This window comes from Haliotis rubra, unplaced genomic scaffold (assembly GCF_003918875.1).
Source record: "Haliotis rubra isolate DU_JTF1 unplaced genomic scaffold, ASM391887v1 Scf74, whole genome shotgun sequence".
Classification (NCBI taxonomy): domain Eukaryota; kingdom Metazoa; phylum Mollusca; class Gastropoda; order Lepetellida; family Haliotidae; genus Haliotis; species Haliotis rubra.
The window spans coordinates 2,297,371-2,311,119 of record NW_025767457.1 but is presented as its reverse complement, the minus strand read 5'-3'; the positions used below and the strand labels follow the sequence as shown (position 1 = coordinate 2,311,119).

The 13,749-nt window shown below is 41.2% G+C and overlaps 1 protein-coding gene across 1 annotated transcript in view; it reads left to right on the top strand.

Moving 5' to 3' along the window:
- Positions 1–728: 728 nt before the first annotated feature.
- Positions 729–13,749, top strand: part of LOC124259859 — a 30,243-nt gene continuing 17,222 nt past the window's right edge. Inside the window, exons 1-4 of the mRNA XM_046694074.1 lie at positions 729–1,132; positions 3,341–3,624; positions 5,834–5,988; positions 7,564–7,697. Coding sequence (XP_046550030.1) covers positions 829–1,132; positions 3,341–3,624; positions 5,834–5,988; positions 7,564–7,697 — 877 coding nt within the window. The 5' untranslated portion in view covers positions 729–828. The remainder of the gene's footprint in view (positions 1,133–3,340; positions 3,625–5,833; positions 5,989–7,563; positions 7,698–13,749) is intronic.

The following is a 13,749-nucleotide window of genomic DNA, read 5'->3' as shown; positions in this document are numbered from 1 at the left end:
CATTGTCCTTGCTAGCATCATTAAACTGTCATTGTCCTGGCTAGCACCAATAAACTATAATTGTCCTGGCTAGCACCAATAAACTGTCATTGTCCTGGCTAACACCAATATAGTGCATTGTCCTGGTTAGCATCATTAAACAGGCATTGTCCTGGCTAGAACCAATATACTGTCATTGTCATGGCTAGCACCAATAAACTGTCATTGTCCTGGCTAGCATAAATAAACTTGCACATAACTTGAATTATTATGTTTGTCTGTATTAATTATTTGTCTATGATAGAGACAGCTACAATGGTTGAAATCACCATCAGTGTTTACCATGGAATGAGCAAAGTGTACTTATTGCTTTGAATTTATCCATTGTTTCTAATTCTAATATATTTTTATATGCACAAACTTTATGCTGTATTCATTTGTGAACACTTTATCGTTTCATGAAGGTGCTTATGTTTGCATTGAAATGTCATGGGATATTTATTAAGAAGGTCCTACTATTTAATTTCATTACTATTAAATACCAAACATATATGCTTTTGTTCAAATATGTATGTATATTTGTTTAAAGTCTGAATCAAAGGTCGCAGATAATATAATTACTTAGACAGGGCCTGTTGATTGACGTTCAAAACGCTTTGTTTTCTAATGTTCGATTTAAGCGTTTATATTCTTTCGCTCCCACTTTTCACATTTCCCGGCCTAGAGGATTTTATCCGGGTCCTATTTCAAGATGGTGGTCGCTCGGCTGAGGCGGTACTGCTGCCTCTAAAATTCGATACCCTTGATAGAGTACATATTGGTGAAATTTGACAGAAAGATTTGTGCACAATGAAGAAGACCCCCAAAAAGGATGGAAGGGGGCATATTTTGAAAGGGCACATAAATCTGTCTACTGTTTATTTATATTTGAAGAGTGGTCAATATCCACCAGGATTGTCGGACTGTGACAAACGAGCGGTCAGGAAAAGAGCCAAATCGTTCTCTCTAACAGGGGATGACTTGTATTTCATCGAACAGTGGAAAAAGTCGAATGCCGAGGATGATAACGCCAAGCAGAGCGTCCCACGGAAGGTCCTTATCAGCGAGGAGGAACGACGCAAAACGGTGTTGGAGGCACATATTGACCCGGAAGGTGCGGTGACAAATCGAATCTGCTTCCGTTTTATCCGGGGGTCTGAAATTTAATGATGAACCGTGAAATAAGGTCACACCTGACGCAAAGACATTTGACAGGAGTAGTTTGAAAGTGTCAAAAACGTTACACATTAAAATGGAAGAATTATTTTTGGTATTTGAATAAAATACAGTCAAGTTATGGTCTAAATTATGATTAATAATATTTATTGATAATAGAGATTACATATGTTTTCCACTAAAAAGGATATTTCTTTAAATAATTCTTAGGAAATGTGTAGAAAGTATTTTGTCTGTTTCTAAATACCAGATAAGATACCTGAATAATAACACAAATTGAACATAAAGAAACACTGAGGTAAATAGCAAGCATAAGCCTACATCATTAAAATATATATTCCTGTCATGCATTTCATTAAACAGAACCAAAACTCCAACACAATAATGAGGTACAGCCAAAGTGACAATGTTTTTGATGTGGATTAATGCTTACAAGATGTAAAGCATGAAGCTATCTGTGAACATCATATAACACACAGTAAACAAACTAAACAGTATCCCTTAAGAGATTTAAGGTAAATGAACAGGTAATAACAAATTTGGTAAATGAAATGTGAAATATGAGATAAATTATCCCTAGACATGATAATTTATCTTGTATATTGTATTTTCAGTTCTGCTTGGCAGAATTTTATGCACAGATATAGAGATTATTACGTGTAATAGTAAACTCAGATAATGAGATACTATTAAATATTAGATTCTTACAGAGACACGTGACATCAAACACGTTTGTTCCGGTTAAGATGTATGTGACATTGTTTCTTTGTGTGTATACTAACCGATATATTCCTCGAACAAGGTGTCTGCCTTATGTTTAATGTTTTGGTTGTAATTATGATATTGACATGTTGTTTTCATTCATTTGCTGTAGCATCACCAGGGTGGGTGAGGCCTCAACGGCTACTGATCAAACTGTTCTATGTGTGAAATTTATCTGTCAATAGCAATCAATCTTTTCAAGGTGTTATTATTTTTCCAAATCTATTGTAAAAGCTGCAGCCAAATTATCTCAGTATTGGTACTTATTATTTCTGATAAAATAACAGTGGATCAACAGTTTAATTTGATTGTTGATCCAAAATTATATCTGTATTTTATAAATCCACAGATCTATTGCGTATTTATTTAATGGAATCACAGGTAGTTTTGTACAAAATAGACATACGTCTGATTGCTAGTTTCTGCCATAGTTTATGAGACCACACACACAGTAGTCTGCGTAAAAGACAATGTCTAGCGGAACACAAAGTACAATTTAAATGGTAAAGCATCATATGTCTCGTGATAATTTATATCAAATTTCACATTTTATTGACCATGTTTGTTATCTTCAGTAACCCATGCTTGTCGTAGATACTAACTGCATTCTATTCATGTAGGGATTCTATGTATATTTTGTCTGGTCCAAACTTGATGTGCATAGTATATGATGTTGCTGAGTCTTGGCATTAACCATTTGTTGTTTCTGTCTTGTTACAGTGCATTAATCAACACAAAACATGTAAGTCTGGTTGTCTAAATATTCCCGTGCCTCTTTAAATTGTATAATGTAAAAAATATTTTCTTGAAAAAACAAACAAACCCTACCTACCTACCCTAGTTCTGAATTGTAGGAAATCGAACCATAAATCTTATTTTTTGGCCTAAGCAAATTTGATTCTCAGTCACTGGTTTGAAACTTGGAGTTTTGTCTCCCTTTTAGTCAAGTGTGAGAACTTGTGTTGTATATAACCCATGAAAACCCGTGAAGGTCGGGTTAGAATTGATCTTCAGTAACCCATGCTTGTCGTAAGAGGCGACTAACGGGATCGGGTGGTCAGGCTCGCTGACTTGGTTGCATCATGCCATCGGTTTCCAATTGCGTAGATCAATGTTCATGCTGTTGATCACTGGATTGTCTGGTCCAGACTCGATTATTTAGAGACCACCACTATATAGCTGGAATATTGCTGAGTGTGGTGTAAAACTAAACTCACTCACTGAGAGTGTGGGTTCGAATCCTGGATGGACTCAACCTAAAAAAATACTAGAATCTGTACTTTCATGCGAAAGTGTAATCCCAAATATAAAGTATATATCATTTGACCACTTTCTAAATGACATTGTGTATTCAAAGAACATAAAGACTAACATTATTCTTCAGGAACCCACTATGGTATTGAGAAGACGACCAATGCCGTCAGCAGTCGGTTCTACTGGGTCGGAATTTCCCACATCGTACGAGACATCATACATAACTGCCCCTACTGCCAAGCATCACGCAGCAACGTCAATATGTCCATCACACCATCCCTGTCTCGGCTGTTCGGCATCAAGCAGGACGCGGAAGATGGCGGGGACAATGACGGCAACACCAGCATGGTCTCCAGCACACCTGTACAACTCTTTCAGCCAGACATGGAACCCGCCACCTACTTCTGGGAAAAGGTATGTCTGTGTTATTTCTGTCTGGTTGATACGTAGAAATCAGGGATAGAAATGCCTTGTGTTTTTTTAAAAGATTGCGATAGGGCACTAGGTTGCCGTTGTACAAAACGACCTTAGTGCTAAGACTGTCGTAACTCTATGTTAAGGTATGGGACTTACGATCACCTTACAACGGGACCCAGAGAGATAATTTAGATGTGCCTGTGTGAAAATAAGTGTGCCTATACCTTTTGATACAACTTAAAGCATCTCAACAATTAGGCCATTTCAATTTATTGTTTAATAAATTAAAATAAACATCATGTGAACCAGGGCCCAGATTTTCAAAGCTCTCTTAACGCTAAGATAGTCGTAAGTGACATACATTAACATTAACTTACGACTATCTTAGCGCTAAGAGAACTTCGAAAATCTAGGCCCAGGTGTGTTATCACTTTATCCGTGTTTCAGGGTCTAGATTTTTGAAGCTCTCTTAATCAGCTAAGATATCACTTTATCCGTGTTTAGCACTAAGGGTCTAGAGGCCCAGGTTTTTCAAGCTCTCTTAAGCTAAGATAGTAAGATAGTCGTAAAGTGAAATACATTAACATTAACTTACGACTATCTTAGCTCTAAGAGAGCTTAAAAAATCTTTGCCCTGTAAAATTGAGAGCTGGATTTCCTGTACACTATGTGGCCGCAAAAATATTTCAGCTTCATATTGTCCTTGACCCATAACCTAACCCACAAACTATGTTATCACCCAAAACAGGATTTCCTGTTACAGACTGGTTTTCAAATGGCCACGCCCATGTTAAGCTGTGAGATTGAGATTGCCACTGAACAGTTTTATGGGGTGGCAAACTAAGTTTTGAATCATTTTAGTTATTTGAGTCAAAATTTATATCAAATGAATCATGGTGATAATTATTTTCATCTTTTTAGTTGTGCCGCCAGGGCACACTGAAAATAATCCATCTGTGTCATTTCAATATTTTCAGTGCCATGGCACTGTTGCAACTTGGGAATCGGTTATAATGTCTATTATGAAAAAGTGATCATTAGTTAAAGAAAGCAGTCAGGGAATGATTGATAATTATATTAGCATTTGTTCTTAAGATTTATCCGATTATGATATGCAAATTAGGTAAAATGACAATAAAAGCAGAATTCCCAAATTCCATGTATATTTTGCTCAAATTTGCAATACCATACATTTACTTCTAAAATAGGTATTGTAACATTGTTATCACATTTGTTACTCTTTTACCATGTTAAAACTTTGTAATTTTATGTAATTTGTCCTGGGGAAGAATAGGTCCCAGCAACCATGAGGTAGCAGACTCATTGATTACATTGACAGGCGTCACTTCCTGGTTGCACTCAGACCATACCGTGTAGAATGCTCCTGATATTGTAGTCACTGGATCATCTAGTCCAGTCTGAAGTATCTAGTGTCATGTATGTCTTAAACAAATAAACAAATGTATCATATATGTTTCATATTTCCAATTCTTGCTAAATCTATTAACACACGGGGTCCCACCTTAGCGGAGTGAGTTTGTTCATAATTGCCTCTGTTCACCCAGCAGAAAACGGGTACCTGGTGGGATCATAAGTCATAAGACTATTAACCTCCTAGCGCCTCACAGGCAGCCTGGGTTATCCGGGGTAATAATGTCCATTATGTTGTATGCACTCAGAGCCTGTGCCTGCAGTGTGGAGTTCACTATATAAGTTAGTGGTGGTCCGATTAATTGAAATAATTGAAGATTGGTCGTAGTGACTAAATGACCAAGCAATCGATCATAATTTCTCATAATACACAAACAATTCTGGAACACTTGTTTTCATTAACAATATTTTTCACATGGTTGGTTTTGTCTGTTATATTTCGTAAGCACTACAAGCTCGTTTCAAGTCATGATTGAATTTAACTTAAAGATTCCAGGAAAGTTATGTTCCTAACATACTAGTCATCCTTTAAAGATATGAAATTTGGCCAATACACCCCAATAGAACTACATGGTTTTTGTCCTTATTTTTAAACGCATTAACAAATTTCATAAATGACGCTAACCAATTATTTTCGCTGATTGATCGGTAGTAATGAACCAATCATCAATTATGAGATTTTAACCAATTCGCAACACTAATATAAGTGGCCATATTATTATTATTAGAACTTTTATACCTAGCCAGACTTAATCATACCTATATTTTGCACCAGGTGGAGCTGCAGATCCTCGGCCCGTACATGAGCGGGAGGCGGGGGCTGTATGTTGCCGTCTGCCTCGACATCTACTCCCTGTGGCCGGAGGTTACCACACTGGCTGACAAGTCAGCACCAGCCATCACACACTTCCTCCTCAACCTGGTCTGTCGGTGAGTATCTATGCTGGACAAAACTGGATGTACTTAACATATTTTCCGTGATTCTTGTTACCAGGATCATGGTGGAGAAATGCACATCAGTCAAAGGTCTGTTTTCAGAGTCTGTTAACTGCATTCAGGTCTCCTGTTCAGGATGACAGGGGACTGTGCAAGGATTGTGCAGAGTTCGGTCCCTTAGTTGTGCTGCAATCTGCCTATGGGCTATAATGATGTATTTGACCATCTTGTGTGTGTTTCCCAGACTCATATTCATGCTTGTTGGTTCATTTAAGTGGTTTTACCAGTATTGACTTTACTTTAGCTTTAAAGTTACTTCAAACCACAACAGTTTTGAACGTAAATATAATAAGTTTTATGATTAATGTTCAATCTCATTGAATTCACACTTGAAAGAAGATCCAGTAGATGGTAATTGGTAGATTGTCATGTGTGTTTAGCTTCTAATTCTAGGCATTCACTTTATTCGTTTGAATATATTTTGATCATGTTGTTGAGCAAATGAACTTTCTCTACCATTGATCTGTTTGATTGGCATTTTAGAAGTTGGTGAGTAATAAGAAAGTGGTGGTGGTGGTGGAATTGGGTTTAACGTCATGCTTGAGAATATTTCGCTCATATGACGACGTGCATGCGTGTGTATGTGTATGTGCGGCTGCTTGTACTAGCCCAGACTTAAGCTGGTTTTATAGTGCTAGCCCACTGTTATACCATGCCGCAGTGAAGCATGAATACCCCACTCAGACACATTATACTGACTCCGAGCCGACCAGTCCTTGATGTACCCATTAATGCTGAGCGCCAGGCAGGGACCGACAAGTACCATATTTAACGTCTTTTGGTATGACGCAGTCGGGGATCGAACCCGCGACCTTCCGCACTCCGGGCGGATGCTCTAACCACTACACCACGGAGGCGGTCGAGTAATAAGAAAGTAAGATAACTTATGGATAACAACTTCTTTATTAATAATCATATAATAATAATATTATATATATGATGCGACGTTTCGGTAAAGAGCCTTATACCGTTGTCAACCACTCTTGCTTGACAGCGGTATAAGGATCTATACCGAAATGTCGCATCATAAATAATAAAGAAGTTGTTATCCATAAATTATCTTACTTTCTTATTTCACTACCATTGTTTCTACCATTGGGAAAAGTATCTGTGACTAAGTGTTTTTCAATCAACTCTGGATGAACCATTCATACTTCCATACACACAAGAGTTGGACATCACAATTACATATTTCCTGACTGAAAGTATAGGTAGATAAAATCAGTATGATACAACAAATATGCACATGACTGTGATATTTGTGATAATCTGAATCAAGATTAGATAATTAGCTGTAAATACTGAAGAGGTAGCGTCTTCTAAACAGAAAATGCTGTACAATATCTAAGAGTCAATACCCTGACTTAAATAATTTGTGGCTTTGTTATACAGTATGTTAAGATTTGTCAACCATTATCTTGTTCCTGATGTGAGGAAAGCATATGTGCTTGCATGTATTTAGCTGATGTTTTCACTACTGGATTTTGCCACAATTGACCTGTTTTTCAGGTATGGTGTGATGAAGAGTATCATCCTGCGAGAAAATGACTCGACAAAGTTCAGCGACATCCACATTCGATCTGACCTGTTGAGTAAGGTTGGCATTGACCTTGACCTTGAGAACTTTGTTGTTTCCGAAACAAGTGAGTAACAGTGACATCCTTTGAAACCTTTAGATACATGTCGATACTAATGTCGATACTTGTCGATACTTGATTCTGTTTGTCAACCAGTGATCCTGTATGTCGATGTGTGAACCTGAAAGACCCCCTGTGATCTTGTATGTCTATCTCTGATCTGTATGTCACATCTGTGATTCTGTGTGCTTTGTTAGAATGTAATGACTTTGAGGATATTCCAGTTTGTTCAAGACATCGCTATCTGCACTTTGCCATTGTCCTAAATATTGTTGCCTGAATACTTCCTTTTTCCAAACTGTTTGTGCCAATTTTTGTGTCACTCACAGTACATATCAGTACCAAAATGAGTTTGAAGTTACATGAAAGTAAGTCTGGATAGCTGTAGTGCCTCTCTTTTGGGGAATATTCTTTGAGGACTGTTAGTCTACGTATTGAAATCATGTTGTAAGATGTCTTGTATACAGTATCCTGTTATGGATACTAAAAATGTAATTTTTAAGTAAAATTGATATTTTATACTTATCCTGACTCATGATCTTTGCTTATCTCCCTTTTCCTTTCGAATGGTAGTGGAACACTTTAATCCCTTGAAGTTCCCGAAGCGGACGTACAATACTCACCCACGAGTTACCTCCCTTCCTCTTTCCCGAGCAAACATACCATGTGACGTGCCCAGACTTGTCACTCTCTCCTTATAATTTCGCCCATGCACTTGGATCTGCTGTGAAATCACAAGTGTCTTCAACGGGGAGGTTGGGAGGGCTTGTTCGTCATGAGTCAGGATAAGTATAAAATATCAATTTTACTTAAAACATTACATATTTTTCCTTATCCTGACTCATGATCTTTGCTTATAGAATCCATCGGAATAGGTGGTGGGTCAAGCCACTGGATTCAACAGCTGTCATTAGATAGGTCCTGTATCCCCCCCTTGGGAACTGCAAACGGCATATCCGTGGTCCTATTCTTCCAACTTGCGTAGTAACTCGGGGGGACCACTCCTTGTCTTACTTCAATCTCAGACAGGATGAATCATGTTGATTCGTGTGGTTATAAATAAACTAGTATCTCCTGTACTAGATATCTTATAACAACCCATGGATTATGATAAGGTCTTTATCATAAATGAGTTGCGATCCCTTTATGTGCAGGTAAGGTCCTTACCCGCACAGGATCTTAATCACACATGCTAGTCTGTCCTAGACTTTCAACTTCAGAAAAGTCGATAAGTCAACGTGATAAGGGGTGAGATTTCTTGAGACTTCAGTTGATGTCCTCCAGTGGATAATGGGATGAATCCATTATTGTCGGCTTAGAATTTCCTTGTAGAGCTAGTCCTCGCCAGTCTTAGTCTTTTGAAGATATATCTTCAAGGCTCTGACTATGGGGCACAAGGATAAGTCCTCTTGATATCTTCTCCGGGCGAATAGGAATTTCCTTCTGTTAGAAGATATATCTTCAAGCTCTGACTGGGCACAAGGATAAGTCCTCTATATCTTCTGGGCGAACTGTGTGGTAATGGAATTGTCTATCTGGTTGACCAGGTAGTTGATTCTTGGCAATAAAGTCCCATCTAAGTCCTAGATGAACTGTATTATTCTGCCCTCTATCGAACGTCGTTCGACCGTAGTCCAGCGCATGTATCTCCGATATGCGAGCTGCAGTGGCTAACGCTAGCAGGAACAGCGTCTTCTGTGTTAGCAGCTCGATCGTGATCTGGTCTAGTGGTTCATAGACATCACTGGTAAGATGATGCAGAATTACATTCAGGTCCCAGGCTGGTGCTCTGAATTTCTTTTGCTGGTCTTCCAACTTGAATGATTTCAGCAGAGCAAGTAATTCTGGTACTTTTGTCAACTTGATGCCTGTTTTCATGGTAATCACTGTACTGATGGCAGCGAGGTAAGTCGATAGAGTTGAACCTTTTAGATGTCTGGTCTGTCTCAGATGACATAGATATTCCGCCACTTGAGGATGCGTAGCTGTTATGGCTGTGAAGCCTTTCCGCCTTGCGTAAGTTTCAAACTTCAGCCATTTATCGTTGTATAGGTTGCGAGTCGATCTGCGTAACGCTAGAGTTACTGCTTTGGCTGCTCTGGCGGAGTATCCTCTTTTCTTCAAACACATTTTGATACAGTCCACACATGTAGCTGGAACACTGCTGGGTTTCTGTGGACTTGCTTGGTGTGCGGATGTATCAGTAGGTTCGGCCAATCTGGAAGCTTGATTACTGGGCTTCCTAGGGTTTCTAGTAGATCTGGGAACCATGCTCTCATTGGCCAGTAAGGCGCAACCAAAGTCAGTTGTAGCGTCTGTGTCTGTTTGATCTTGACCAGTACTTTTGGCAGTAGTATCGGGGGTGGAAAAGTGTAGCCGTTTAGTCCTTCCCACGACATGCTCAGTGCATCTGTTGCCCAGGCTTGAGGATCTGGAACTTGTGAGACGAACGTCTGCAGTTGTTTGTTGAACCTCGTGGCGAACAGGTCTATGGAGGGGAATGCTATTTCCCTTACGTTCCAAAACGCTTCTGGATGGAGCATCCATTCTGTTGGCGATGGGTGTAGTGGTCTTGAGAGAGCGTCTGCTAGTACGTTCTTGGCTCCGGATATGTGACACGCTTTTATGCAGATGTCTGCTTTTTGCGTGATCTGGAACAACTGGAATGTGAGCTGCAATAGGCTTGGTGATCTTGTGGATCCTTGCCGGTTTATAGAGAACGCCACTGTGGAGTTGTCTGTGTGAATCATCAACATCTTGTTGTTCAGCAAGCTCGACCATAGTTGTACTGCGTTGATCACTGCTTTCATCTCTAGTAGATTGATGTGGAGCTTTTGTTCTGTATGAGACCACTTTCCCGACGCTACTTGATCGTTGAGATGTGCCCCCCATCCCTGCAACGAGGCATCCGCGTAGAGGTGTGTCTCGAAGACCGGCTCTTGTAAATAGACTCCTTCGCAGACATTCGACCTGTGTGTCCACCATAGTAGATACCTCTTGAGGTTTTCGGGCAGCAGGATAGGGTTGACACTGTTCAGATGCTTTATGAGGAACCGTTGTAGCGGTCTTAGCTGTAACCTTCCTATGTGCGTCAAGTCTTGCGCCGAGGTTAGTAGACCGAGTAGAACTTGCCATGATCGTAGTGTTAACGGTGACTGCTGGCGGAATCATGGCTTGTATCTTGACCCATCGATCCTCTGGGATGACGATTCGATTCTCTGTAGTGATGAATCTTATCCCCAGGAATTGTAGATCTTGTTTTGGCTCCAATTCTGACTTCCTTAGGTTCACCAACCATCCCAGTTGAGTGAGCAACTTGATCGTGAAGTTCATCTGTAGTCTGAGTAGACTTGCATCTTGGTGGACCTGAATCCCGTCGTCCAGGTAGAAAGCATTGCGTAGACCTCGTAGATGCAGGTATGCGACTATAGGCTTGGTTATTCGACTGAATAGCCACGGAGCCGAAGATATTCCAAATGGTAGCACGCTCCATTGGTAGTGTTGCCCTTTGAACAGGAATCGTAGATATTTCCTTGATTCTTGATGTATCGGGATGTGCAGGTACGCATCCTGTAAGTCTATGCTTGCCATGTAATCTGCTGGACGGACGAGTTGTTTTAGTTGAGGTTGGTGGATCATGCTGAACCTGTCTGGTTTCAGTAGATAGTCTCTGTTGAATTTGCGCATGTTGTAAATCAGTCTGAACTTCCCTGCAGAGTTCTTCTTTGGTACTAGAAAAATTGGGGAGTAGAAGCCTGGGGTGAGATGATTCTGGTCTATTATCTCCACTGCATCTTTCGAGAGAAGTGCGTTGATGGCTTCTTGTAATCTGTCTGCCTGCTCCTCTCCGTACTTGAAGACCATTGGGCTGAGGGTTAACGGAGGGGCATCTTTCAGTTGTACTTTGTACCCTTCTCTTAGTACCTGAGAGGCGAGTCGCCTCCTAGAATCCCCAATTTTTCCAGTACCCTTGTAGACGTCCACCCACTGTCGATAGTTTTACAGGAGCGGCTGGGGTGGAAGACTCCAGTCGTTCGAATTGTGGCTTCAGCGTCTGGTACTTCTGGAAGCTCTGGGGCGCGGCCTCTTCCTGAGTTTTCCTCTGTAGTTGCCGAAGAGGGCGATGAAAAAGTCCTTCCACGCCTCTGGAGCTGGAGTACTTTCTGTCTTTAGCTCTCTGTATCCCAGCGTGCTTAGACTTGTTGTTGTATCTCTGGGAAGTATGGCGGATGGCGCTGGCCAAGGTGTCTATGGTCTTGATCATCATGACCTCTCTGGAGTCTTGTGTAGCTTGTTTAGCTGCATCATCCAATAGACAATCCAAAGATGGTAGAAGCCTCCCCACGGAGCTCGTGGTAGTAGAGGCTGCGTAAATCTGTCATTCCAGGAGCAGGACGCCAGTATACCCTGTCTGCGTATTAAGGTGATTGCCGCCGAAATTGATGTGAGGTGGTCCGATAGGAAGAACTGATCCTTCTTTTGTGTGACGAGGGCCGAGTAGATCATTTTATCCTCTTCCGTGGTGGAATTTTGGAATTTCTGTATCAACGCTTCGTTGATGGCCCTAGATCTTGCTATTCCGAAGAAAGATCTTCTAGAAGCTGTATCTTCACCTTATACACCTTAGTCCTGGCATCGTTTACCAACTTGATGTTGTCGTCTCACTCCGGCGCCTTCACAAATGGTTCCATGTGATGTAGGGGAAATCTCTTCTTATTAAAAGATGGTAGTTGCTGCGTCTGGAACTTAGAGGCCTTCCGAAGGCTGTGTGAAGATTGTCCGGTACGCTGGATATAGGCTCGATCGGTGGGATTGTGACGGAGTCGAAGTCATCATCCTTCATCATGTAGGTGTAACTTTTGTTCCTATCTTTAGATGGAGACTCCAGGTTCAATCCGCTGGCAATCCAAGCCGTTACTTCAGAGTCAGAGAAGACGGGGTCCGTAGTGTCTTGATTCAGAGAGCTGTGTCTTGTTGACGCATCTCTGTGTGAGCCTGTATCCCTTCGCGAACCTTCATCTTGGGTTCACGAACCTGCAGCTAAAGATTCCTCCCTGTGCGAACGTCTGTCATAGGAACGTTCCCATCGCGAACGTCTCTCTCTGGAACCTCTTCGCGAACCTCCGTGTGGTGAGCTGTGCCTTCGCGAACGACTGCCTGGTGATCTGGATCTGGATCGGCTAGGCGTCGGGGCAGGCTTCTTAGAGGTTCGCGAACCTTGAGGGTTCGCGAACGTGGACTGCGTCTCATCTGGGCTGTCTCGTAGTATGAAGGAGTCATCTGGTTGTGGAGCCCTTCGCGGAGGAGTACGTTCGCCAAAGTCAACTGCCGGTGTAGCTCTGATGGGTGTAGATTTGCACAGGCCAGTGGGTTGTCGCATGGTATCAGAAGACTGTTGGTTCTTCCTTGATTCTTGCTGGAATCTCTGCTCCATCATAGCCATCATCTTGTTGGTGAACTGCGTCATGAACTCCCCGGGTTGAAGTTCTGCATTAGTTGTGTCGGCTGCGATGCTGTTTTCCTTGCCTCAACTTCTGTCCTCGAAGTAAGAGGTCTTATGTCAAACAGCTGGCCTGCTGTGACATTCATAGGTGATGATCTAGTAGTAGTTGACATCGACTGCGTCATAGATGTCATCGATACCTCGGGTAGAAGTATAGGGGGGTCGTCAAACACGTCTTTCTCATGCGGCGGTACGATCTCATCGTTGAAAGATTTCTGCGTAACAGCGGTAGCACGTGTAGTTTTGCCCTCAGATCTAGTACTCGTAGATCTTTTCTGTGTAGTAGAAGAGGATGCCATCTTCTTCTTAGACTGGGATGGCGTAGGTTGCGAGGATGATGACCTTTTCTTAGCCCCCTTTGCCGCAGACTGGTTCTGTAATGTACTAGGCAACATATCACTATTATGAACTTCAGCAGCAAGCAACATACGGTTTTTGGCCTGATCTCCAAATTTATCACATGTGACTAGAGATGTCTTTTTCAACTGATCCATGGCACGTCTATAAACATAAGACAGATATTGATTAAATTGTAATTCAGTTAAATCAACACAG